The following is a 24,039-nucleotide window of genomic DNA, read 5'->3' on the forward strand; positions in this document are numbered from 1 at the left end:
AACCAGGAGAAACAGAAAATATGAACAGACCAATCACAAGTAATGAAATTGAAGCTGTGATTAAAAATCTTCCAACAAACAAAAGTCCAGGAGCAGACGGCTTCACAGGTGAATTTTATCAAACATTTAGAGGAGAGCTAACACCCATCCGTCTCAAACTCTTCCAAAAAATTGCAGAGGAAGGAGCACTCCCAAACTCATTTTATGAGGCCACCATCACCCTGATACCAAAAACCAGACAAAGATACAACAAAAAAAGAAAATTACGGACCAATATCACTGGTGAATATAGATGAAAAAATCCTCAACAAAATACTAGCAAACAGAATCCAACAATGCACTAAAAGGATCATACACTATGATCAACTGTGATTTATCCCAGGGATGCAAGGATTCTTCAATATACACAAATCAATCAATGTGATACACCATATTAACAAATTGAAGAATAAAAACCATATGATCATCTCAATAGATGCAGAAAAAGCTTTCAACAAAATTCAACACCAATTTATGATAAAAACTCTCCAGAAAGTGGGCATAGAGGGAACGTACCTCAACATAATAAAGGTCATATATTACAAACCCACAGCAAACATCATTCTCAATGGTGAAAAACTGAAAGCATTTCCACTAAGATCAGGAACAAGACACGAATGTCCACTCTCACCACTATTATTCAACATAGTTTTGGAAGTCCTAGCCTCAGCAATCAGAGAAGAAAAAGAAATAAAAGGAATATAAATTGCAAAACAAGAAGTAAAACTGTCACTGTTTGCAGATGACATGATACTATACATAGAGAATCCTAAAGATGCCACCAGAAAACTACTAGAGCTAATCAAAAAATTTCGTAAAGGTGCAGGATACAAAATTAATGCACCGAAATCTCTTGCATTCCTATACACTAATGATGAAAAATATGAAAGAGAAATTCAGGAAACACTCTCATTTACCACTGCAACAAAAAGAATAAAATACCTAGGAATAAACCTACCTAGGGAGACAAAAGATCTGTATGCAGAAAAGTATAAGACACTGATGAAAGAAATTAAAGATGATACCAACAGATGGAGAGATACACCATGTTCTTGGATTGGAAGAATCAATATTGTGAAAATGACTATACTTACCCAAAACAATCTACAGATTCAATGCAATCCCTATCAAATTACCAATGGCATTTTTTACGGAACTAGAACAAAAAGTCGTAAAATTTGTATGGAGACAAAAAAGACCCCGAATACCCAAAGCAGCCTTGAGGGAAAAAAACGCAGCTGGAGGAATCACACTCCCTGACGTCAGGCTATATTACAAAGCTACAGTAATCAAGACAATATGGTACTGGCAGAAAAACAGAAACATAGATCAATGGAACAAGATAGAAAGCCCAGAGGTAAACCCACACACCTACGGTCAACTAATCTATGACAAAGGAGGCAAGGATATACAATGGAGAAAAGACAGTCTCTTCAATAAGTGGTGCTGGGAAAACTGGACAGATACATGGAAAGAATGATATTAGAACACTCCCTAACACCATACACAAAAATAAACTCAAAATGGATTAGAGACTAAATGTAAGACTGGACACTATAAATCTCCTAGAGGAAAACATAGGAAGAACACTCTTTGACATTAATCACAGCAAGATCTTTTTTGATCCACCTCCTAGAGTAATGTAAATAAAAACAAAAATAAACAAATGGGACCTAGTGAAACTTCAAAGCTTTTGCACAGGAAAGGAAACCATAAACAAGATAAAAAGACAACCCTCAGAATGGGAGAAAATATTTGCAAACAAATCAACAGACAAAGGATTAATCTCCAAAACATATAAACAGCTCATGCAGCTCAATATTAAAAAAACAAACAACCCAATCCAAAAATGGGCAGAAGACCTAGATAGACAGTTCTCCAAAGAAGACATACAGATGGCCAAGAAGCACATGAAAAGCTGTTCAACATCACTAATTATTAGAGAAATACAAATCAAAACTAGAATGAGGTATCACCTCACACCAGTTAGAATGGGCTTCATCAGAAAATGTACAAACAACAAATGCTGGAGAGGGTATGGAGAAAAGAGAACCCTCTTGCACTGTTGGTGGGAATGTAACTGATACAGCCACTATGCAGAACAGTATGGAGGTTCCTTAAAAAACTAAAAATAGAACTACCATATGATCCAGCAATCCCACTACTGGGCATATACCCAGAGGAAACCATAATTCAAAAAGACACATGCACCCCAATGTTCACTGCAGCACTATTTACCGTAGGCAGGTCATGGACGCAACCTAAATGCCCATCGACAGACGAATGGATAAAGAAGATGGGGTACATATATACAATGGAATATTACTCAGCCATAAAAAAGGAATGAAATTGGGTCATTTGTTGAGACGTGGATGGATCCAGAGACTGTCATACAGAGGGAAGTAAGTCAGAAAGAGAAAAACAAATATCGTATATTAACGCATATATGTGGAACCTAGAAAAATGGTACAGATGAACTGGTTTGCAGGGCAGAAATGGAGGCACAGTTGTAGAAAACAAACGTATGGACACCAAGGGGGGAAAACCGCAGGCGTTGGGGATGGTGGTGGGATTAATTGGGAGACTGGGAATGACATGTATACACTGATGTGTATAAAATTGATGACTAATAAGAACCTGCTGTATACATTAAAATAAAGACAAATCAAAGAAAAAAGCAAGAAATGTAAAAGTGAAAGTTTAAAGCCTGTTTCATCACAAGCGTCCCTTTATCATTTCACATCCATGAGCTCTGTAAATGGTTTAAAACAGTGGTTCTCAAGTGTCACCTGAGCATCCCTGGAGTCCCAAGACTCAACCGTTCAAGGGGTCCAAGAGGTCAAAACTATTTTCACAATAACAGTAAACGTTATTTCCATTCTCATTCTGTTTTAAGTGTACAGAGCAGTTTTCCAGAGACAAGATATGTGATAACATCATACTTCTAATGGCTAATAGAATGTATGATTGTGTGTGCTTGTATTTTAAATTTTTCAGTTTTATTTTCCAATACAGTAAACATCAGTAGATACAACCTACTTAAACAAAAGTTCCTTGGAATTCTCAATAATTTTTAAAAGTATAAAAGGATCCTATATCTGCATCATAAAAAATAACAAACAAATAAATAAAAGGATCTTAAAGCCCAAAACTTTCAGAATTACTGTTTTACAAGATTGTGTCTATCAAATCGTCATTAAGGTATGATTACTTTCCCCCACTTTTAATAATCAAAGACCACACACACGCACACACACACACACACACACACACACAGAGTCTGCTAATCGAAACATCTGGTTGGCTTAAGCTCATCCGTGTAACACCACTAAAATGAAATAATTAAATTTGAAATACAATTGACATGTTAGCAAGTGAAGCTTTACTCTAGGTTAAGGTCAGAATTCAAATAAGCATTTTATAAAACTGGAAAAATCTTAGAATCTAATAATTAACCTCTGAGAATCCCTAAGAAGTACAGAGATTCCAAACTGAGAACTTTAGGGTATTGAAACGTACATAGAAACATCTGAGTTAAAGCTTACATTTTAAAAATATCTTTTTCTTATGCTTGTAAATATCTGTTTTTCAAAACATGGATACCAACAATAACATGTGCCTTATTTATGTCAAATCCTTCAATTAAACTTGCAAAAACAAAAGAAAAAAGAATTAGGAATATGAAGGCTGTGAGTGTTTCAAATATTTTAGTGTACCTCTTTCCAGAGTGAAATTTGCACTGCAAAATTTACCTGATCTGGCTGTTTGTAAATCCTTCATTCCTACTGCTTTATTAGGAACAGAATCTTTCACTCCAACTGCAGGCTGAATGGGTTTTGAAACAAGTTGATTAATAAATAATGTACATTTGATACAATCTGTAGTTAATAATTGAAGACAAAAGTATAAGTTTTTACCTTCAAGTGAGGATATTTTTCAGGAGAATCTAAAAGGCAAAAGGGACATAGAATCAATTACACGTAACTATGAAAGCCAACTATATATTCATGCAGTTAGTACTGAGCAGAATCCTCATGCTTGGCCTTGGCAGTGAATACTTTAGATTTTGGTGTTTTGTTTCTTGGGGGAAGTTAGGACTGCAACAAGACAGACATATGAATCCACTATAGATACTGAAGAAAAAATAGGAGTACAGCTTTAACAAAACATGCAGTTAAGATTTCAAAAGTAAGATTATGTTCCAAAAGCCTTTATAAAATAGAAAAATGCACATGTACCAATGTGAACATGCTGATTGATGAGGAGAAGAGTGATCTTTAATCAGAGCAACAAATCATGACCCCGAGAAGGTAAATGTGAAAGCTGATGGTAAAATGCAACAGCACATCTTGAATGCAATACAGCAGCATCATTTACACCATTATACTACAAGTATTTATCATGTTCTTCAATTTGTCCTGTAATTTAGGAAGTGCACAGTTGGGATGACAGTTCAGTTGAATGTATAATTCATTTCTCATCAGAGAAAGTGTTATGAACTGATCAGCTTGGATATACACTTGTAGAATTATAGTTCATAAAAATATTCATGTTTTTCCATACCCATGTGGGCTACTGGTATGCCTACATTTCTTGGATCCTCTAGTTTAGTCATCTTAAAGTTTCTCGATCCACTCATGCAAGAAGGTATATAAGGCACATCTAAGAAATAACGTATTATAAGTTTTCAACATCGAAGTACGATTATCAAAAAGGAAAAAGTAAATTTTACTGCCACAGAATTATTAGATATTAAAAATCTTTCATATTTCAAAATCAGTGTAGTATTTACTGAAAATAACAATTTTAGCATTTAGGGAATGAACCCTATTAATTTCTTTTGTTTCCAAAATTAGTTTGGTTCAGTATATCATGCTAATGTTTAAAAGGATTTTTGTGAAACAATTATCAGCAAAAAATTAGCTATCTTAGGGACTCCCCTGGCGGTCCAGTGGTGAAGACCCCATGCTTCTACTGCAGGGGGCACGGGTTCAATCCCTGGTCGGGGAAATTAAGATCCCACATGCCAAGCCAAGCAGCCAAAAAAAACCCCACAAACCTATCTTAAAAAAAAAAAAAAAAAAAAAAACAGCCAGTGCTTCCATATTCAAATTAATCTCATTTGAATAACACATACCAACACAACATATATCTTTGATGCCTGATAGTTACAAGGAGGAGCTGGGGTTTACCTCAATTCTAGCACCCACTCCTGCTTCCAGTATTCTCTGGAGCAGCAATGACCTAACCTTGTTTCAGTGTAAATACACTGAAGTCATCTAACGAGAGTTCTCTCAAGTTTCCTCATCACCTCCACAATCACCTCCCTAACACCCTTCTTTCCCCCCTCTTTCCTTTCACTATATTCTTTCCTCTTCAAAGGTAGTCTCTGGATCTGTGGTCTTAATTCTCCCCCTTTGACATTCTTTTTATGGATCATCCCCACCACTTCTTTTTTCCTCTTTGCTTAGCAGTGGCACCTTACCTCTATAAGTTCTACTTCAACGCTTTGCTACCCTCTGGCTATAAACACACTCAGAAAGAAAAACAAAATAATGCTTTTCCTTGATCCTGTTCTGTCTTGAACTATCCAGTGGCTCCTCTTCCAGATTTCTCTCAATGCAAGCCTACACCCTTGCTACTCTGAGAGCTTGTCAGAAATGCACAATCCCAGACCTGCTGCTCAGCATGTGCACTTTTCACAAGGTCCCCAGGGGACTAATGAAAATTTGAGAGACTCTGATCTATCAGTCTGCTTCTACATTCCCACAGTAAGAGTGGGAAAGCTTTGCTGTTCGTCTCTGACAAGTTTCGGTGCTGGAAGCTCACTTCAAATTTGTCTCACGTTTCAAATACTCTTCGCTTCCCTTTTCTAAAGACCTATTTTACTTTGCCCCCGTCCTCCACAGACCCCTGCTTCCTTTTCCTTCATTTACTCCCTGTAACCTCTGCCTCTCTCATTCTTTAGTCCTTCTTTCCTCTTCCTCATTTCCCGACTTTCCTTAGGTTGTAGAGTACCTTGAAACGGAACTAATAATTTAGCTCCTGAAAGGGGACTCTCAATTTAATCTGTGGCTGACACCAGATAAGATACACAGCTTCCTTCCTTTTCTCGTCTTTTTCCTCACTATGCATTTGACAGGTGATTTTCTTTTTTTTTTTTTTGCATCAACAGTGTTATGTTTTTTAATAGTTTTCAGAATATAAGCTGCATAGCTTTTTAGAATAAAAAATGATATAACTTCAGGTACATGCTTTAGGACACTTGGTTCAACAACAAGCAAACTGTGTCTTTGAGGACCACCTCAAAAGGGTGGCACACTTCACAGTGTAACTTGGTAACAGACATGGAGATAGATGATTATATCATGGCATGTTGTCTACAAAAGAACATCTGGACACTCAGAGCTTAAATAGAACACAGCACACAGTTAAGTATTCAAGCACTGCTTTTTGGCCAAATAAAAACTGCCTAAAAACTGCTGATGGATTTTTGACAAGAAAAAAAGATGTAGCTGCTTAGTTCTTCTGATACAGCACTTCTTTTCCAGAATGAGACAGGCTCAGTTCAACTTGAAATCAGTGTGAGGAATGATTCTTCCTCTTAACCGACAGGTGATTTTCTTTGGCTATTAGAATATATCAGAATTCCCATTTTAAATCAACATGCTGTCAAATGACTTTTTCATAAAAATATAGTTCTTACCTTCTACTTGTCCATTTAATATATTTTTTCCTCTTTGACCTGCAGCTCCAGATAAATGATCAACATACTTCTCTGGAAGTCTCTCAGAGATACTCTGTTAAAATTGATATTAATAATGAGTTGCATAAAGCTTTCCTAATCCCCTGCTAATAGCTGAAAATACCCTACTTTTAAAAAATTTCCTACTTTACAAGCAATTAGATTTAAAAATAAGAGAAGCATGCATTGAAAACCCAAACATTTAAATAGAAAACTTCATATACACTCTCTAGATCAAGTCTATCTTTTATCCTCATTTGGCTACCGACTCTGTAAACTGAGCATGGAAAGCCAGAGGAATTATTTTCACAGACAAAAAATGTGCCTGACTGACAGGCACATTTCAGCAAAGAATTAACTTCAAAACACCTAACTCTACTTTGCATTCCTTGTCAAACGAAGAGAGTATTTTTTTAAAATATGTGTTTAAATAAATGCTTTAATAAGTACACTTGCTATAAATTTAAAATATTTCTAAAGACAGAAATTTTTTAGTATTAAAATAATATACTTGGCATGAAAAGAAACCATGAAGTATTTCATGTTGAGCATAAACAGAACACTGTAGAAGCTGCTTCATTTAGGTAAACAAGGGCTTATAAGAATCTGTTATTTGATAAAATTTTTATTGATAGGAAAAATAGTTGAATAAAATAGCGAAGTAGTAAGAAAAACTTTTATGTTTAAATAATAGGAGAAAATTTAAATATAGTTATGCAACTCTTCAAAAAAGTACAGCAAGCTTTAATAAGGGAAGAATAAGAACATTTATTTATTAATCATCTAAATGTGCCAAGCTTTTCTTATGCACATTTTATTTTCTACATACAACAACAATGATAAAAGTGATTGTAAGGACAGTTACCCCACTTCCTGTTTCCTGGTCCTTCCAAGATGCGAGAGTGTAATGATGGGATCCGCTGCTCTCTTTGTCCAGAATGTCCCTCCCCTGGACCCTGACGTGACTGGCTCCTTCCCATCCTCCCCTTGGTAGCTTTTCTCACATGCAGATCTTTTCTGACTACCTAAATTCCACTCCCACCCCCATCCCCATCCTAACTACAAACTCTCTCAATGTTGTCTAACGTAACATTCTCCATTTTCTTTGTCTCTCACTGTTGTGGCCTCTCCCGTTGAGGAGCACAGGCTCTGGACGCGCAGGCTTAGCGGCCATGGCTCACGAGCCCAGCCGGTCTGCGGTACGTGGGATCTTCCCGGACCGGGGAACGAACCTGTATCCCCTGCATCGGCAGGTGGACTCTCAACCACTGCGCCACCAGGGAAGCTCTCTCCATTTTCTTTACATGAAGGACTTAACAGTGACTTATAAAGGATTCCTGTTTGGTTTTATGTTCCCACCACTACAGCCTTACCCCTCAATTGGTACAGTCAGTGTCTAACTGCCCAGTATATAGTTGGTATTCAATAACAGGAATTTATTTAAGATCAAAACATTTAAAATGTTGAGAGGACCTCAAGTACCAAAGCACTTGATACATATAGGAGATCTCCGATAACAGTCTATAGAAACTTAACATACCCCAAGCTAGAAATCCACATGCCCGTTCTAATTTTCCTATTCTTAACACTACTGTCATTTTATTGTCCTTCAGGTTTTAAAAAAGTGCCCCAGCATTTAGTGAGTCACTCATTGCCACTGTGATCATTTTTGTCTTACATTTCTATAGCACCCTTTACAGTTTACAAGGTGTGTTCACAGCTGTTACCACATCTGTTCCCTACACCTACCTGAGAAGTGGGTACCAGTACCATTTTTACGAAGGACGTCACTGACGCTCAACCAGGGTAGACAAGTTTTTCCGAGATCCCACAGCTAGTGACAGAACCAGGATGCTACCATGTCTTTTGACTTTAAACACAGTGCTGTATCACTGCAGCAGCTGCCTATGTCTAACAGATCAGGCCCTTCTTATCTCTTTCCATAGCTGTCACCTTACAACAGCTCATCATTACTTTATATTTACGTTACTTCAAGTATGGCTGCCATAAAGGTACTCAACGCACACTAGTTTATCCAAACTGGTGTGTACTTATTAAAACATCGCTAAACCAAACTGTTGTTATTATAACGCCACGTACTTATTATTCCCCATTCTTTTGCTTCTCTTGAAACGTTCCTTGCAGATCTATTTGAAAATCCAAATGTACTAATACTTTCAAGTCTCAGGCACTATCTTTTTCAGGTCTAAGTGGTAAAAAACTACATTTCAACCTGTTTCTCTCTGAACCTCACTAGGAGTTTTACACATCCATATGTACCAAAGAAACATACATTTGCTTGGGAGACTGGGACTGACAGATACACCCTACTATATATAAAATAGATCAATAATGAGGACCTCCTGTATAGCACAGAGAACTCTACTGAATACTCTGTAATGGCCTATATGGGGAAGGAATCGAAAAAAGAGTGGATATATGTATAACTGATTCACTTTGCTGTATATCTGAAACTAACACAACACTGTAAATCAACTATACTCCAACAAAAATTTTTTAAAAAAAGAAAAGAAAAAAGAAACATACATTTGGCCATAGGCTGACCTGGAATAATGCTTCAGTTTTTAGATAAATTTAACTTCAGAACCCAAACTGATTCCTTATGACTTCTAAGCCTTGGTTTTTGCTCTGTGCTACACTGGTTTCATTAGGTGAATCTTGCAAATTAACAAAAGTGCACTATGTGGTAGTTATTATACTTAGCACACAATTATTTAATTAATTACAGGTTAAAAATGTAAGGAAAAACTTTTGATGGGCAAATGCAAAGGTGAGAAAGTAAAGTCAAAGCACCCCCCCTTTTATGTTTTAACATCATTCAGTGCTTATATTTTAAAATAAAAAAAAAAATAATAATAGAAGACAGTACCTCAGAATCCCAAGGTGATTCTATACCTTCCTCTTCTCCTAATCCTAGTGCTGACATCATATCTGTAAAATGCAGCCACAGATACATTAATGAGAACATTTACTACTATGAATTTTAAATACATATATGTCTATCTCCATCCACAAATATTTAAATAAAATAAAGTAGCAGAAAAGAATTTCAGAGGGTTGAGGCATTTTCAGGAAGAAAAAGTTGGTAGTAGTTGGGATACTTCTGAAGAAACGGAGCAAAAGAAATATACTTAAAAAGAAATGGAAAAAAAAAAAAGGGCTTCACTGGTGGTGCAGTGGTTGAGGGTCCGCCTGCCGATGCAGGGGATACGGATTCGTGCCCTGGTACGGGAAGATCCCACATGCCGCAGAGCGGCTGGGCCCGTGAGCCATGGCCGCTGAGCCTGCGCATCCTGAGCCTGTGCTCCGCAACGGGAGAGGCCATAACAGTGAGAGGCCTGCGTACCGCAAAAAAAAAAAAAAAAAAAAAAGTCAAATTGTTATGATCTGTTTGCTCCTGTGGAGCACGTTCAATATCAGTATCATTTTCTTTATCTCCAATTTCTGGATTTGTTGCTCCTTCCTATAAAAACAAAACAAAACAAACACCTCATTCCAGAAAACATCATATTCATTCATTTGGTCATTCAATCAATCAGTAAGACCACAAACATTTACTGGATCTGTCAAATCATAGGCACTATCCTGGGAGAAAAGCTGGAAATATAAATAGAAGACCGATTCTGCTCTGTATTCCAGGAGAAGTAGAGCTACATGAAAACAAGTAAGAACAGCAAAGTATCATTCAAAAGCTCTACAACTGATGTGACCAGAGTACAGGAAGGGCACACAGGAAAGAGGAGTCAGCTGTATCTGGGTAGCTCAGGAAATGCTGCAAAGACAGGTCTGTGTCTTAAAAGACACACACAGTGTAGAGCGGGGATGTGAAGGGGATTCTAGAAAAGGCAGCCTGAGCAAAAGGACGAGGCATGAAAAAACATAACAAGTCACGTGGAAAACTAGAACACAGTTACCGGGAATGGTATGGAGAGACAAAACTGGAGGATCAGAGCCAAATCAAAAAAAGCAAGTGTCCTCCTAGAACATGAACTTTCTCCTTCATGTGATGGGGATCCACTACATAAGTAGAGGTGTTACATCTTCACAAATATATTTTACAAAGGTCACTCGGGCAGCAGCGTAAAGATGAACATCAGGGGAGCAAAACTAGAAAAGAGCATTTCAAAATTATAAGTGAGAAAGTAATAGGAAATGAAAAATGGTAAGCAGGTAGAAAATACTGAACTTGATGAGCAACAGGATGTGGTGATTTCAGGGAGGGATGGAGTCCAGGATTTTTCCTGCTTTGGTATTTCAGTGATGTTATCTACTAGGATGGGGAAGACAGATGACAGAGTAGCTTACAAAGAGTCAGGAAAGAGGAAAGCATCAGGGACAATGTCTTCAGTTTGGGGCATAACAAATTTGAGGCACCCAGGGGACTTAGAAGAAAGATTTGGATAAATGCATTTGGATTAGTAATAGATAAACTTATTCAGGAAAAGCATATGATGTTAAGATAAATATCTGTAAAATATACTAACCTGGTATAATTAAATGATGCAAACCTATGCAGAGTTCTGAACTTTTGAAAATATAAACAAGACTGGGGAAGAAAACTATGAGATTCAATTTTTCGATTATATATTGCAACATTTGTTTAAGGATATAAAATATACTCTTTCACGAATATGTGCAAATATTCATTTCCTGGATATTATAGCAATAAGCATTTTTAAGTTTAATGAAAAGATTTAATTGTAAAACACCAACCCAAGAGACTACAAGAACACTCCTTTTCAAAAATTAATCTGAAAAGACAAGTTTTAAATTGTAGAAGAGAATGTTTATGTGATTATGGAATTATAAGGCATTTTTAAGTACTACTATGATGTACGAAAGAAATATAAGACCCTATTTTGAGTGTTGCTGTAGATCAAAAAATTGTTTCTTAAAGTCATATAAGACATTCTGGAAGTCTAGGAGCAAATAATTTGAATTGGTAAACTTGAAAAAATGTTTTTCAAAAATTAGTCGGGGACTCAAGCTTTTTGTGTCAGGTCATCTCTTCCTAACTAGAAAAATTATTATGAAGGTGTGTAACCACAGATGACCTGGTGATTTATTATTAACACTTTTATTGAAGTGCACTGGCATTTTAAGAAAACAATTAGAGATGCCTTATCATTTTGGGCATTAAAAAGATCAATCCCTTTTCTTTGCTGTTAGTAAGATTAACGATAAACAGTTTTGCATAGAACATTTCTACATGTGTGCTGTTTTAATTTTCAATGAAAAGGTCCTTTTTTTTTTATAATAGTTTTAAGCCCAACGAAGGAGTTATCATCATAGGAGCCACAAACTTCCCAGAGGCATTAGATAAGTAAGTATTAAAATTTTTGTGATATATTCTAGAATAGTGATGAACTTTAAAAATGTTGTGCTAAGTGAAGGAAACCCATCACAAAACATCACATATTATATGATTGCTTTTATATGAAATGTCTAGAATAAGCAGATCCATAGCAACAGAAAGGAGTTTAGTGGTTGCCAGAGGTTAGGGAAAATGGGGAATAACTGCCAGTAGATTTGGGGTTCCTTTCAGCTGGAGAAGAGAGGGAGGGGGTAAAAATTCTCTAAAATTAGATTGTGGTGATGGTTGGGCAACTCTGAATATATTAAAAACCACTGGGTTACACTACCAAACGTAAAATAGATAGCTAGTGGGAAGCAGCGGCACAGCACAGGGAGATCAGCTCGGTGCTTTGTGACCACCTAGAGGGGTGGGATAGGGAGGGTGGCAGGGAGGGAGATGCAAGAGGGAGGGGATATGGGGACATATGTATATGTATAACTGATTCACTTTGTTATACAGCAGAAAATAACACAACATTGTAAAGCAAATTATACTCCAACAATGATGTTAAAAAAAAACAACACTGGGTTTTCGACTTCAAATTCTATGATATGAAAATTGTATCTCAGTAAAGCTGCTAAAAGAATCTTCTCACAACTTAAACATCACAAAGCTTTTGGGTGGGGGGTAGAGAGGAATTTTAGAATAAAATTTACTATAGTTTAAGATTTTTATTGGTTTTATTATATAGAAGTTATTCATACTTTCATCTGATCTAATAGTTGGTTCTTGCCTAAGACTCTGGTTTAACATTTTGTACTTAATAGCAGTAAGATGGATGTGTAGCTCTCATAATAGATTGCTGTAGAATTATTTGTTCCTTGACCGGCTGACTTGCATGTCTTTGTCTCTGAAGGGTTGTATGCTATCTAGATGCACACATTTATCTATATGAACCTTTGTTCTGCCTTCTGGTTATTGAAACTGTTCTTTGAGCCACGTTTTATAAGGAACTAATCTGAATATTTATGTTCAAAATAAATATTGGTTGCCATTGTCTTTCCATCTTCTCTTTAGGATGTCAGTCCTGTTGAACTTGACCTTCAGCACAGTCAGCTTATTAATTTATATTTTCTTTTTGTATTCTCCCTTTAGCACCTTAATACGTCCTGGTCGTTTTGACATGCAGGTTACAGTTCCCAGGCCAGATGTAAAAGGTCGAACAGAAATCTTGAAGTGGTATCTCAATAAAATAAAGTTTGATCAGTGTAAGTCTTAATTCGACGATACAGACATTATCTCCATAAAATGGTAATATATCAATCCACCCTGTTTGTGGTCCTTACTCAGGATGTCTTAAAAGACAAATTCCTTTAAATGTCTATTTTTCTCTCCTCTTGTTTGTCCATAAAGACCATTTCTCAATTAATGTGTGTCCAGAGATTCTGTCATTTTGAATCCCGATTCTAAAGAAAGTTTTCTTTTGAGTACTTAGATAATACTTGATGAAATCTATGTATAAATGTTTCTTTAGATGGATGTAAAATATAAAATCATATAAAAAGAACCTGTATATTATGAGCATAGTACCTCATGATATAGTCACTTTGGGGCCAAAAGAGGGGAAGCAGACTATAAAACAAAACACATGGAAATATTATGGAACTACCTGAGTAATAAAAGCAGCTATTAAAGCTGCAGTATTTTCAAAGATACCTGAATCAATTCTTAAAACCAAATATGTTTCCGATAATAAGGGGGGCTTTTATGTCCAAAGTTATTTCAAGATGAAATTCTGAAAACAAAATGTCTATGAATGTGCTTTTTCAGTTTGTGGTTAGGCCATAATTAAAGGTTTGTAAATCGTTATCCGGCAACTCTACCTTTCTCTGTTTATCACAAAGTTATTTAAATATAAGAACTTTTGTGATTTGTCCCAATGACAATTTTAATGGTGTGTTTACTAGCAGTTTTGGCTTTTTCCCCTTAGAATTTAGTGAAGTAAGCTTTTGTAAAATTACAGCTCATGATGGCTATCTTCTTTTTTCTTTTGCAATGTGAGTTCTTTATGAAGAGCTTTTTATTAGCTCTTCTGAAATTTTAATATTGTGTCCTGTCTGCATATAGCTGTTGATCCAGAAATCATAGCTCGAGGTACTGTTGGCTTTTCTGGAGCAGAGTTGGAGAATCTTGTGAACCAAGCTGCTTTAAAGGCAGCTGTTGATGGAAAAGAAGTGGTAACCATGAAGGAACTAGAGTTCTCCAAAGATAAAATCCTAATGGGTAGGTTTTCTTTTTTCTTTTTTTCCCTATCTTATACTGTTCATTATGTTAGAGAAAAAAATTCTTTTTTTAAAAAATTGCCACTTGATAATTTTTGGTTTGGTGGTAATTCACTCTTTTTTTTTAAAAAAAAAATTTATTTATTTATTGGCTGCATTGGGTCTTCGTTGCTGCATGCGGGCTTTCTCTAGTTGTGGCGAGCGGGGGCTACTCTTCATTGCGGTGCATGGGCTTCTCATTGTGGTGGCTTCTCGTGGAACATGGGCTCTAGGTGCGTGGGCTTCAGTAGTTGTGGCTTATGGGCTCTAGAACTCAGGCTCAGTAGCTGTGGCGCATGGGCTTAGTTGCTCTGCGGCATGTGGAGTCTTCTTGGACCAGAGCTCGAACCCGTGTTCCCTGCATTGGCAGGCGGATTCTTAACCACTGCGCCACCGGGGAAGTCCGAGAAAAAACTCTTAATTTTGAGAGAAAGTTTATAAAAAAGAAAGGTATAGAAACATGCAAATATATACTCTAACAGAGCAACACAGTTTGGCCTGTTACAGAACAAATATATTATAACTTATGTTACACTCTTTGGGGGGCATGAGTGCCCATGTCTTTCCTCTTGTCTGATATTGCTGATAAAAGAATAGTTAATTTTACTGTTTTTCAGAATTTAATTTTTACTTTAAATCTTGAATTGCCTTCAAAACAGGTTAGTTATGATATTCCTGTTAAATTAGAAGTTTATTTTCTAGAAATAGAATACAGCTTTTCCTTTTGATATAAGGATTAAGATGATAGTTTTTACAGTTTGGTTTTCAGTTGACAAATTATGGTTTACATGTGTTGTAGAGTGGAATCTACTCATTTTTTAAACTTTCAAACTTTTAAAATATTTATTAATGATATTAAATCATATGACTCTAAGAATGACTTTGAGACAAAGGAGCTTCATTCATTTAAATATACCTTCTTAATGGAGTATTTTACTTAAGCAAATTTTTATTCTTAGGGCCTGAGCGTAGAAGTGTGGAAATTGATAACAAAAACAAAACAATCACAGCGTATCATGAATCTGGTCACGCTATTATTGCATATTACACTAAAGATGCTATGCCTATCAACAAAGCTACAATCATGCCACGAGGGCCAACACTTGGACATGTATCTTTAGTTTTTCTTTTCTTTCAAACAGTGCTCCCCAGGAGCTTATGTAGGAAATTGCTGATGAAAACATTTCAAAAGAAAATTCAGCTACTTCCTAGGTGTGTTGATACTTTCTTCTTTAACTTCCTCAACTGTCTTGAAATCAGACATACTTGTGAAATTTACCTGCTAATAAAGGATATCCTTAATATTTCAGATAATATATTTACATTATGAAATGTAATTCAGGAATGACAGCAAAATATAATTCTTAAATATGTAGTTGCTCTTTTCCCCTCGAAAGAAATTATGTATCATAGTGACTGGTTCAATAGTTTTTCTAAGTTTTTTCTCATTGAGTACAAGTTTCATTTTCATATCTTTCTAATCATAGACGTTTATTTTTATTTATTTATGTTTTAAATTTTATTTTTGGCTGCGTTGGGTCTTCTTTGCTGCACGCGGGCTTTCTCTAGTGGAAGCGAGAGGGGGCTGCTCTTCATTGCGGTGCGTGGGCTTCTCATTGTGGTGGCTTCTCTTGTTGCAGAGCACAGGCTCTAGGTGTGCGGGCCTCAGTAGTTGTGATACATGGGCTCAGTGGTTGTGGCTTGTAGGCTCTAGAGCACGGGCCCAGTAGTTGTGGCGCACAGGCTGAGTTGCTCCGCGGCATGTGGGATCTTCCCAGACCAGGGCTCGAACCGTGCCCCCTGCATTGGCAGGCAGATTCTTAACCACTGCACCACCAGGGACGTCCCTATAGACGTTTTAAACATTTTTGTGCAACGAGGGACAAACAGTTGTATTGCAGCATTAACTACTTACTATTTATAAACTGCACTTTTGCTTTCCTCATTTTATACATAGCTGGTTTGGTAATCAATCACCATGACCATCTCTATTAAATGCCGCTGAGCTTTCAGCATCATGGTATTAAGTAAGGTCATGAGAGACAAATGATAATTCAGGTTATTAATGTAAGTGTTTCAAAACTGTGTCTGAATTTTTTCTGTTTTTCAATTGTCTAGGTGTACCTGTTGCCTGAAAATGATCGACGGAACGAAACTAGAGCTCAGCTTCTTGCTCAGATGGACGTCAGTATGGGAGGAAGAGTGGCAGAGGAACTTATATTTGGAGCTGATCTTATTACAACAGGTTGGCTGTAAAGAATAGCTTTGATTCAAATTGTGTTTGTTGGTTTAAAGATTTTTTTTAACTTGAGTTTTATGTATATTTCAAAATTTTAGGTGCTTCCAGTGATTTTGATGATGCAACCCAAATAGCAAAGCAGATGGTCACCAAATTTGGAATGAGTGAAAAGGTAATGGCTAATTTTAATCCTTCCTCATGTATCAAATTTTGATGTGCCAAGTGTCTCTTTGTGAGAGAGGATTCTCATTATAAATTGATAGATTTTCCCCTGTCTCATTCCAAATGGATTTAACAAAGCTGACTCTAAACTAAATGTCATTTTCTGAGAAATGTAACATACTCTTTCCATTCCAGCTGCTCAAACAGTAAGAGTTATTACTTCATGAATTAACCAAATGATAATATAAATTCTTTAGCTTTTTTATTCATATGACATCGAAGACCTACTTGTTGAGCTTGCTTACTTTGCCCTTTCCACATACTTCACGTTCCAACGTTATCACTGTGGCTCCATAAAGCAATTCCAGTACTCTGTGAATTGTGGATTTCTGGACTAGAATAGCTGCTAAGGTTTTCTAAGAAGGTACTCAGAACGATACTTAGGATTTAAAATTTTCTCTCTTGTTCACACTTTTTAGTATTATACTTTCAGAAGAATAATGAAGTTTTTTTGCCCTCAAGGGCATTTTTATATTGTATTTTTTCCTTGCCCCCATGATATGTATTTTCTTATGTATAGGATAGTACTTCCTCTGTTACATACATTAGTGTTGGAGGTTTTTCTGTTGGATTTCTTCCTTTTCATTGATTTTAGCTTGGAGTTATGACCTACAGTGATACAGGGAAACTGAGTCCAGAAACTCAATCTGTTATTGAACAGGAAACCAGAATCCTTCTGACGGTAATGATCTTTTTTTAAATGTTTATTTATCTATTTAGTCAAAATGTGCCTAAATATTTGGGTGCTTTCAAAAAAACTAAAGTTCCTCTGTTCTATAAAGTTAATAGGTGCACCGCTGCTGCCGTGATTAAATATGTCATAGACTGGATCTTTGACATAGACTGGAACCCCTGATCATAGACTGGATCTTTATTTTATTCTGGCCATAGGCTAAGAACAATTTATATATATATATATATATATATGTATATATATATATATATATATATATATACACACACACACACATATATGTATATATATATATTTTAAAATAAATTTATTTATTTTATTTTTGGCTGCATTGGGTCTTTGTTGCTGCATGTGGGCTTTCTCTAGTTGCAGCGAGCAGGGGCTGCTCTTCATTGCGGTGGCTTCTCTTGTTGCTGAGCATGGGCTCTAGGGCACGGGCTTCAGTGGCTGTGGTGCGGGGCTTCAGTGGTTGAGGCGCGCAGGCTTAGTTGCTTCGCGGCATGTGGGATCTTCCCGGACCAGGGCTTGAACCCGTGTCCCCTGCATTGGCAGGCGGATTCTTAACCACTGTGCCACTACGGAAGCCCAGAACAATTTACATTGTGATTTAAATATTCAGTTCTTCTTTAGCTGATATATTTCTAATATTTTATGTATTTTCTTTAATTTGATTATTTTACTTGGACATGGTTATGTTCAAAATGTCTAGTAATTGTATTGTGTTTATATGACCTGTGCTTCTTGGTGTTGGTAAATTCACTTTTACATTTTCCACCCAATTTTATAAGGACAAAAATATAATTCGCTAGTAAAATATTGGCATAAACATTGTACAGGCGAATATGACACTGCCAAACATGAACTGTTATTACTGCCGTTATTCATAAGCTGATAAACTTAATTCAGACTCACCTTTGGAAAGAGAGTTGAAGGATTTAAATGAAAAGTTCAAGGTGGGTTGCAAAAAAAATAATCAAATGTATGGAAGTCAGGGATCACCTCTAATGATACTGTGTTACAGTATTGAGAGGTGAGTGTGTTACCAAGTAAAAGAATGGAAATTATATCTTTTCTGGCCATTCTAGATTGAGTAAATTGGTGAAATCTCAAGAGGCAAAAGGAGCAAACTCCCTTTCCTTTTAGCACGTATACTGAAAAGAGAAATAGATTTCTGTGTTCACAGACCTTATTTAGAAAGCAGATGAGTACAGTGTATACTTTTATTTCTTAAGTAGCTTTTTGTTTAAGTAGTCCTCAGTTATCTCTATGATAGACTTTGAGGTTAAAAATGTAACATTTGAAAGTATGAAAGAGTTATCTTTAGGGAACCAAGCTTTTAAATGCATTTATCTTTCATAACTAGAAGTCAATAGATTTTATAGTTTTTTTAGGGTGCATAAAGGCTTTTTATCTCATTTAGGGTTTTTGCTTCTCCTAAGGTTTCTGCCTCTTACATATCTGCTTTGTATTTCAGGATTCGTATGAGCGAACAAAACATATCTTGAAGACTCATGCCAAAGAGCACAAGAATCTAGCAGAAGCTTTACTGAACTATGAGACTTTGGATGTCAAAGAGATTCAGATTGTTCTTGAGGGGAAGAAATTGGATGTGAGATGATAGCTCTTGATGCATTGTTGGTTTTATTGCAAGACCATAAGTAGCACTGCAGTAGTCGTATTTTGCAACACTTTTCTCCCATTCTTGGTATCACTCAAGGGTGTGAAACACTTTGTCAGTCTTTTGTCACATTTATCTAATTTTGATTATTCTCATGATGGACACCTACTGCAAACAGCAATTTATTAAAGAAAATAAAGAACTATCAGGATTGAAAACAGCTTGTTTGAGAAATGTCAATCAGTTATTAAGTTGAAAATAAGTAATGATTTTATGGTTGGTTACAGTGCTAGATGTGAATAGAAATTGTGCCTTTAGCTCTTGGGAAGTATTTTTACTTAGGAAAATACAATTCTTGAAGGACTGTCTTTATTTCTAGATACTACCACTTATCTTTGATAAAGAAATGATGCTATTTGGCTATTGGTAAATCATATTTCTACATACATCAGTGGAAACTTCATTAAGATGCACTTAATTATGATCTAGATTGACCATATATAAGGTGTTTTTTTAAAAATCTAAGAGTAGAGAATTGTGAACCTACAGATACAATCGGAATTTAAATGATTATTATAAGCTTTTTAAAATGCAGCTTGCATTTTCATGGTCTTTTTTTTTTAACATTACTATCACTCTGAAAATGAAGTTTATTTCAGAGCAGCAGTATTTTGTTAAATAAACAAGTAACACACCTCAAATTATGAATAACTGTGTAATTATGCTTTGCGTTAAAACCAAAATAAAACCAAAAACCCAGTCCCATTCAGAGTGAACTTTTGAATTATGCTGTGTTAGAAATGGAAAGTTGTGTTTATTTTTCAGTCAGATTTTGTGAATATGAATGTGTTGTTACAGAATTTACAGATGACTTTATTTAACTCAGTAGAAAAATTATTTTAGAGCACATTGTAGTGGTTTTACAACCATACTATATTCTTGAAGTGATTTTATTAAAATTACCTACAGTTTTCTAGTAACTTTTAAGCTGTATATGGTCTTCGTTGAGGTTGGTAGAGGGAGCTTGCTACATGATATTCTTGCCCTTTATTTGGGTAATTTAAAATTTTGATGTACTTTCAAACTTAGAGAAACATTACCAGAATAATACAAGGAATTCTCATATACCCTTGATTCAGATATACGTTATTTTCATTTGCCCGTTTTTTATTGCCCCTGCTTCCTTTCTCCCTTCCTCCTCTCTTCCCTCCCTCCCTCCTTCCCTCCCCTTCTCTCTGTGTTTATATATATATGAGTATACATGTCTTTGCGTGGACACGTTTTCATTTGTCTTGGTAGACTTCTAGAAATTGCTGTGTGATGTGGTGAGTTTCTGTTTAACTTTTTAAGAACCTGATGAACTGTTTTGAAAGTAACTATATAATTTAATGTTCCAACTACCAGTGTATGAAGGTTCCCGTTTCTCCATATCTTGTACAGTGTTTCTTATAGTCCTGTCCTTTTGACAAAGCCAATCTAGTGGGTATGAAGTAGAATCTCATTGTGGATTTAATTTACATTTCCCTAGGACTAGTGATTTTGAACATCCTCTGCTAGGCTTTTGGTCATTTGTATATCGTCTTTGGAGAAATGTCTGTTGAAATCCTCCCTCCCCTCTTTGGGTTGTTGTCTTCTGTGTTGTAAGAGATCATATATTCTAAAGACAAGTCCTTTATCATATGGATCTTGTTTTTTTTGTTTGTTTGTTTGTTTGTTTTTTGGCGGTACGCGGGCCTCTCGCTGTTGTGGCCTCTCCCATTGCGGAGCACAGGCTCCGGACGTGCAGGCTCAGTGACCACGGCTCACGGGCCCAGCCGCTCCGCGGCATGTGGGATCCTCCCGGACCGGGGCACGAACCCGTGTCCCCTGCATCGGCAGGCGGACTCTCAACCACTGCGCCACCAGGGAAGCCCAATCTTGTGTTTTTTTTTTTTAATCCAGTGTGAAAATCTCTGTTGTTTGAGTAGGGTGTTTGGTTCATTCATATTTAATATTTATGTAGTGGCTTTTACATCTGCCATTTGCTATTTGTTTTCTGTTTTTCTCGTATCTAAAGAGATCCCTGTGTTCCTCTTCTTCTTTTTTGGCTGCACAGCATGGCTTGTGGGATCTTAGTTCCCCAACAGGAATTGAACCCGGGCCCTTGGCAGTGAGAGCACGGAGTTCTAACCACTGGACTAACAGGAAATTCCCTGTTCCTCCTATTGTGAGTTATGTCTTAGCAGTTGCTCTAGGGATGACAGTACGCATTTATCACTCTTAATCACAGGCTCCTTCAAAATAATACAAGTTTAATTCTGTCAAAATGTAGTAAACTTGTTGCTTTCTTACCTACTTCTTGGCCCTAAATAGCAGAAAGAAGAGGAGAGGTGACCTAGAGAACCTCAGTCTCTCCACTGGGAATTGGAATAGCCTCTAATTTTAGCCACAGAAGGTTTTCCTCAACTGTATATGTTGGGATTTTGCAAAAATCCTGTTCTGATGAACCTCCAGATGAGATTGGTGGGAGGAGTGAGTGGTGTGGCTCTTACTCCTTAGCTGCCCAGAATGATTGTCATCTCTGAAGTGGTTATAAGGAAGTCGTGTCCATATCCCCCTCCCCGACCCCCCACCACCCCTGTACCTCCTCCTTTTAGTTTAGTGTATATTAGCAGGTTGGGCTAGAGGAATCAGCTGCTATGCGGTTGATTTCTTTTTAACCCTTTCCCTTATTTGCCTTTTACTCCTCCCCTCAATCTAAAAGCTCTGTTTAATGCAACTGGAAATCTTTATCCTCCTCCCTCCCCCTTCCTTTATATATTGAGGCTTTGGGGTAGGAGAAAAGTGCACAACCCACCACCCCCCTTCCCCTCTGCATTAAAATTCCTTATTTACCCCTTTTCCCCTTCACATTTCATCCCACTCCTTTTCTGGCAAAAAGGAGCCTTTTCCTCTCTGTGACCCTAAGAGCATACTGCACAAGGGAAATCGCCCCCATCCAGATGTGGCTCCACTCTTCATTTCTCTTGTCTTCTGCTGCTCTTTTCCTGGTGCTCTTTTTGTCGGTGGGGTGTGGGTAATAGAACAGCCATGGGCTTTTGGGGACTTAAAGTTAAAGCTGTTTGTTTTTTCCTTTTCATTTATAAAAACACTAAACGTTCAATTTCAGAGAACCAAAAATCCCACCTTCCCACAGAACACTACTAAGGGGCATGTCTTCTGCTCCATACCTTTTCTGTTTTTCTTTCTCTCTTGTTAATGCTTTTAAAAACAAATGAGTTTTTTTATATAAATAAAGTTTTTAAAGTGTGAAAAAAAAACAAACACAAAAGAATTAAGAAAATGGTCATAGAAACATACATATTGATAATTACCTTAAACGTGAATGGATTAAATGCTCCAACCAAAAGACACAGGCTTGCTGAATGGATACAAACACAAGACCCATATATATGCTGTCTACAAGAGCCCCACTTCAGACCTACAGACACATACTGACTGAAAGTGAGGGGATGGAAAAAGATATTCCATGCAAATGGAAATCAAAAGAAAGCTGGAGTAGCAATACTTATATCAGATAAAATAGTCTTTAAAATAAAGGATGTTACAAAAGACAAGGAAGGACACTATATAATGATCAAGGGATCAATCCAAGAAGAATATATAACAATTATAAATATATATGCACCCAACATAGGACCACCTCAATATATAAGGCAACGGCTAACAGCTGTAAAAGAGGAAATCAACAGTAACACAATAATAGTGGGGGACTTTAACACCTCACTTGCACCAATGGACAGATCATCCAAAATGTAAATAAATAAGGAAACAGAAGCTTGAAATGACACAATAGGCCAGATAGATTTAATTGATATTCATAGGACATTCCATCCAAAAACAGCAGATTACACTTTCTTCTCAAGTGCGCACAGAACATTCTCCAGGATAAATCACATCTTGGGTCACAAACCAAGCCTCAGTAAATTTAAGAAAATTGAAATCATATCAAGCATCTTTTCTGACCACAACACTATGAGATTAGAAATGAATTACAGTGGAAAAACATAAAATACACAAACACATGGAGGCTAAACAGTAAATTACTAAATAACCAAGAGATCACTGAAGAAATCCAAGAGGAAATCAAAAAATACCTAGAGACAAATGACAATGAAAACACAACAATCCAAAACCTATGGGATGCAGCAAAAGCAGTCTTAAGAGGGAAGTTTATAGCTATACAAGCCTACCTCAAGAAGCAAGAAAAATCTCAAATAAATAATCTAACTTTATACCTAAAGGAACTAGAGAAAGAAGAACAAACAAAACCCAAAGTTAGCAGAAGGAAAGAAAACATAAAGATCAGAGCAGAAATAAATGAAATAGACACAAAGAAAACAATAGCAAAGATCAATAAAACTAAAAGCTGGTTCTTTGAGAAGATAAACAAAATTGATAAACCATTAGCCAGACTCATCAAGAAAAAGAGGGAGAGGACTCAAATCAATACAATTCGAAATGAAAAAGGAGAAGTTACAACAGACACCGCAGAAAGACAAAGCAGCTTAAGAGACTACTACAAGCAACTCTATGCCAATAAAATGGACAACCTGGAAGAAATGGACAAATTCTTAGAAAGGTATAACCTTCCAAGACTGAACCAGGAGAAACAGAAAATATGAACAGACCAATCACAAGTAATGAAATTGAAGCTGTGATTAAAAATCTTCCAACAAACAAAAGTCCAGGAGCGGACGGCTTCACAGGTGAATTTTATCAAACATTTAGAGGAGAGCTAACACCCATCCTTCTCAAACTCTTCCAAAAAATTGCAGAGGAAGGAGCACTCCCAAACTCATTTT

At 36.5% G+C, this 24,039-nt stretch overlaps 1 protein-coding gene and 1 pseudogene across 2 annotated transcripts in view; one reads left to right on the forward strand and one right to left on the reverse strand.

Annotated features, from left to right (window-relative positions):
- The window catches only part of LOC308614831 (ankyrin repeat domain-containing protein 26-like), a 136,214-nt pseudogene that overhangs the window by 50,892 nt on the left and 61,283 nt on the right, over positions 1-24,039 (reverse strand). The window contains exons 10-15 of the transcript XR_014017872.1: positions 10,152-10,268; positions 9,675-9,746; positions 6,746-6,839; positions 4,603-4,701; positions 3,957-3,985; positions 3,780-3,864 (exon numbers count right to left, since the gene is read on the reverse strand). The product of XR_014017872.1 is annotated as an ankyrin repeat domain-containing protein 26-like (transcript). The remainder of the gene's footprint in view (positions 1-3,779; positions 3,865-3,956; positions 3,986-4,602; positions 4,702-6,745; positions 6,840-9,674; positions 9,747-10,151; positions 10,269-24,039) is intronic.
- Positions 11,788-19,415, forward strand: LOC308614826 (ATP-dependent zinc metalloprotease YME1L1-like). Its single transcript, XM_081229591.1, has 7 exons — positions 11,788-12,128; positions 13,257-13,369; positions 14,229-14,384; positions 15,382-15,533; positions 16,541-16,667; positions 16,760-17,565; positions 19,052-19,415. Exons 1-6 carry the CDS (start codon positions 12,037-12,039, stop codon positions 16,873-16,875), a joined length of 756 nt encoding a protein of 251 aa, XP_081085717.1. The 5' UTR covers positions 11,788-12,036; the 3' UTR covers positions 16,876-17,565; positions 19,052-19,415.

Source organism: Mesoplodon bidens (genome assembly GCF_964165515.1).
Source record: "Mesoplodon bidens genome assembly, chromosome: 3".
NCBI lineage: Eukaryota > Metazoa > Chordata > Mammalia > Artiodactyla > Ziphiidae > Mesoplodon > Mesoplodon bidens.